Source organism: Bidens hawaiensis, unplaced genomic scaffold (assembly GCF_021521415.1).
Source record: "Bidens hawaiensis isolate Kalapana, Puna unplaced genomic scaffold, B.hawaiensis_p1.1 tig00001206_1, whole genome shotgun sequence".
NCBI lineage: Eukaryota > Viridiplantae > Streptophyta > Magnoliopsida > Asterales > Asteraceae > Bidens > Bidens hawaiensis.
Window position 1 is genome coordinate 654517 of NW_027491069.1, and position 4083 is coordinate 658599.

Below are 4083 nucleotides of genomic sequence, written 5' to 3' on the forward strand. Positions count from 1 at the left end.
AAGAAGTAAAAGGGTGGGAGATTATTAACAGTACAATATAATATAATATAATATATGGATGCTTTAATATTTGTGGTTCGTTTTCGTCCAATCAAATGATCTAATTCCTTGTAATGATGTATAATTATCTATGTTCAAGTTAAACTTCATTAATGAAATCATGAAGAAACTATAAATATGTTCAGTCAGTATATTTTTTAAATTCAATTTTGAAAAGTTATTTCTAATAGGCAAAGAAGAGCAATAAGTAGTTATTAAGTGATCTTCATGAATCTTTATAGGCATGTCAAAATGGGAAAAATAAGAAATATATCGACATTTTCGGTAATATAAACATTGTATTTTGTTTCATGTAGTATGTGGAATTGGATTAAATTGTGTTTGACGGGTACGTCGAGTATATGTTTAAGATTAAGTACATAATTACAAAATAAACTTGTAACTCCAAGTGACTCTCTAATATATGAAAAGAAAAAGTATAAAAGATTATACTAATTGTAAAATTGTAAAATGATAAAAATGAATAGCTCAATCCAACAACGGAAAATAAATAAATTATATAAAAGTGTACACACACGAATATATATAGGGAGAGAATCAAGAGAAAACTTAAAAACTTTTAAAAAATTATTTTTAATTAAAAATAAAAAATATTTTTAAATTTCTGTTTTTGCCATTATTCTAATATTTTCTTACCTTTGCTAAAAAAAATAAAAAATAAATAAAAAAACCCGCTGTAATGCACATACGTATTACTGTGCGATACCATTGTATTACACATGTGTATTACTATGTATTTTTGAGTTTAATAGTGTTTAATTACATATATTCAATATTTGTGTATTGTATATGATTAATTGTGTTGTATTAGATGGAAAAAAATAATAAAATAAAAGTCGATGTGGTGCACATGTGTGTTAATGTTGTATTACACATATGTACTAACGTGTATTGGATGTGTGTATTAGTCTTATATTGCATATATACAATAGTGTTTATCAAATATGTGCAATAGTGTTGTATTCTATACAATACAAACACTTTTGCATATATACAATACACACTATTACGCATACGTACTATACAGACGAGTTTCCGACAAGGTACTATTCACACTATTACACAGATATACAATACACACTATTACACATACGTACTATACACACTTTTGCATATATATATATATATATATATATATATATATGGAGAAGTATAGTTTGAAAACCCTCTTGAGTTGAGAAAACCCTATGTAACATCGTTTTTTTTTTGTTACATGTAATATATGTTGTTACATTTAATACAAAACATCGAAAACATAAAAAAAATGTTTTGCTATTTTTTTAGTAATTTTTATATATGTTTTCAGGAGAGAGAAAATGTAAATAAACTTTAACATTTTTTATTAACTTTAATTGTGGTCGTTTAAACAACGTCCGTACACCAACTTTTTTTCTCTCCGTACAACTTCAACGTTCACCACCTACCTGCCTATCTCCAGCCAACCTTTGGCCAACCTCTAAGGTAAGATTTTCCGCTTTCCATTTTCTCTGCAGTTCCGGCCTATACTCGAGGTGTCTTCCTAAACGAGCAACCGTAGTTGTACATACGGGATATCATACGGGATACGACATCAACAGACCAGGCGACAGACCTAACCGGAGCAGCCACAAAATCCAAGATCTCTTACGAAACCGTATACCCAAACTCTATTCCTCTGTTTTTAGCCTTAGATCTTTAGATTTCCGGCAGAATACACCAAATTTTTGAGCGGAGATCTAGAGTTTTACCGGAGTGACACGTTTTTTCCGGCGAGGTACAAAGTCGGCCAGGAACAAATTTTTGGTCCCCGGGTGAATAGCACAATCGTTGGTTCCCGGTTCTTCAATTCCTTTTAGAAGATAGTAAAATTTTTAACAAAAACAAACAAACAAGCAAATAGTATATATACACACACACGTAGCACGTACTCGTGGGGTTCATAATATTATAGCATGCTACGTGTTTTTGTATGTTAAATATATTGTCTTTTTGTTAAATATTTTGTAGAATAAAAAAAATAGTTACTTTTTATGTACTAAATATTCTACTAACTCAACAATATTATTTTTTACTTATTTTTTTATTATTATTATTTTTTTACAACACAAACGTTAAATACTATTTTATTAAAATACGGTGTGTTGTGGATTCCTTTTTGTGTAACCGGGTGTTCTTTGACTTTGTGTGTGCTTACCGGCTTGTTGTGTGTTTTATATAATTGCGTTTGTGTGACTAGTTACAACCATAGACCGTAGAAGCCATGACTATTCCTTGAGATCATTTCCCGGGACAAGGGGTGTAGGTAAGGGTAAGGATAGGGAGCATACTTTGCGTGTGGCGTCTTGGAATGTAGGATCCTTAAATGGTAAGTTGCTAGAGTTGGTAGATGTGCTCAAAAGGCGCAGGGTTCAAATAGCATGCATTCAGGAAACTAGATGGAAAGGGCATAAAGGGACCGAGTGCAATGGGTATAAGTTGTGGTACTCGGGGTCTAATGAGGCATAATGATAGGATTATGATGTTGAGGCTAGTACTAAGGGAAGTAGTGGTGGCAGTGGTTTGCGCTTATGCACCACATGCCGAACTAGGGGACCAGGAAAAGAGAGAATTTTGGGAATGCTTAGATGCGATTGTGAGAGACATACTGAGGGATGAGAGGATTTGTATAGGAGGTGATTTTAACGGACACATTGGTAAGAATAACGATGGCTTTCAATCCGTACAAGGGGGTTTTAGTTTTGGTGATATGAATGACACCGGCGTGGATCTTCTAGACTTTGCAGTGGCTCATGAACTTGGTATTATAAACTCGTTCTTTAAGAAGAGAGAATCACATTTGATCACATTTAGTAGTGGGGGACGCAACACGCAGATCGACTATCTTTTAATGAGGCAAGGAGATCGACGTTGGTGAAAGGACTGCAAGGTTATACCTAGGGAGACGGTCGTGGCTCAAAATCGATTGCTAGTGGCTGATATAGGCTTTAGAAATAAGTTGACGGAGAGGGCAAGGAAATTTAGACCTAGGATTCGTTGGGGAGCTCTGAAGGACGATAACCTTTCACTTTTCAAAGATAAGCTCGTATCATCGACTCTAGTTCAACTAGATGGGGACTCAAATCAGATATGGGAAGCCTTGGCGACAAAGATTACTCAAGTGGCGAATGAGACTCTTGGGGTCACAACAGGAAAGGCAAGTGGTCATAAGGAGTCTTGGTGGTGGAATAAGATAGTGCAAGACAAGATTAGGGATAAACAAGGAAGTTTAAGGGAGCTTGTGAGGTGCACAGACGAGAGGGAGCACGCCGGATTGAGGGAGATGTACAAAGGGGCCAAGAAAGAGGCGAAAAAGGCAGTGTCAGAAGCAAAGAACACGGCGTATAAACGGATGTATGAACGTTTGGAAACAAAGGAGGGGGAACACGATATGTTTAAGATTGCCAAAGCTAGGGAGCGTACGTAGAAGGCAAGATCTAGGCGGCGTGAAGTTTATAAAGGGTGAGGATGGGCGTGTTTTAGTCAAGGAGCATGACATCAGGTTGAGATGGCAAACCTACTTCCACAACCTTTTCAACAGCAGCAGCGCTCACCAACAACAAAATGACAACACAATTATACATCCTCGGAATAACTGCTATTGTCGACGTATCACTCAAGAAGAGGTGAAGAATGCACTTAGGAAGATGGGAAGGACTAAGGCAGTTGGTCCAAACAACATACCAATCGAGGTGTGGAAGTGTTTAGGAGAGGAAGGAGTTATATGGTTAACTACTTTGTTTAACACTATTTTAAAAACCGACAACATGCTGGATCAATGGAGACGTAGTGTCGTAGTCCCTATTTATAAGAAGAAAGGAGACGCACAGTGTTGCGGTAATTACAGAGGTATCAAGCTCCTAAGCCACACTATGAAGCTATGGGAAAGAGTTATTGAGGCTAGACTTAGACGGGAAACTCAGGTATCAGTGAACCAGTTTGGTTTTATGCTTGAAAGGTCAACGGCGATACACATCCTAAAAAGATTAATGGAAAAGTATAGAGAGA

At 35.9% G+C, this 4083-nt stretch overlaps 1 protein-coding gene across 1 annotated transcript; it reads left to right on the forward strand.

Moving 5' to 3' along the window:
* The first annotated feature begins 2503 nt into the window (after positions 1-2503).
* Positions 2504-3502, forward strand: LOC143563687 (uncharacterized). Its single transcript, XM_077051180.1, has 2 exons — positions 2504-2945; positions 3021-3502. Exons 1-2 carry the CDS (start codon positions 2504-2506, stop codon positions 3500-3502), a joined length of 924 nt encoding a protein of 307 aa, XP_076907295.1.
* Positions 3503-4083: the final 581 nt, after the last annotated feature.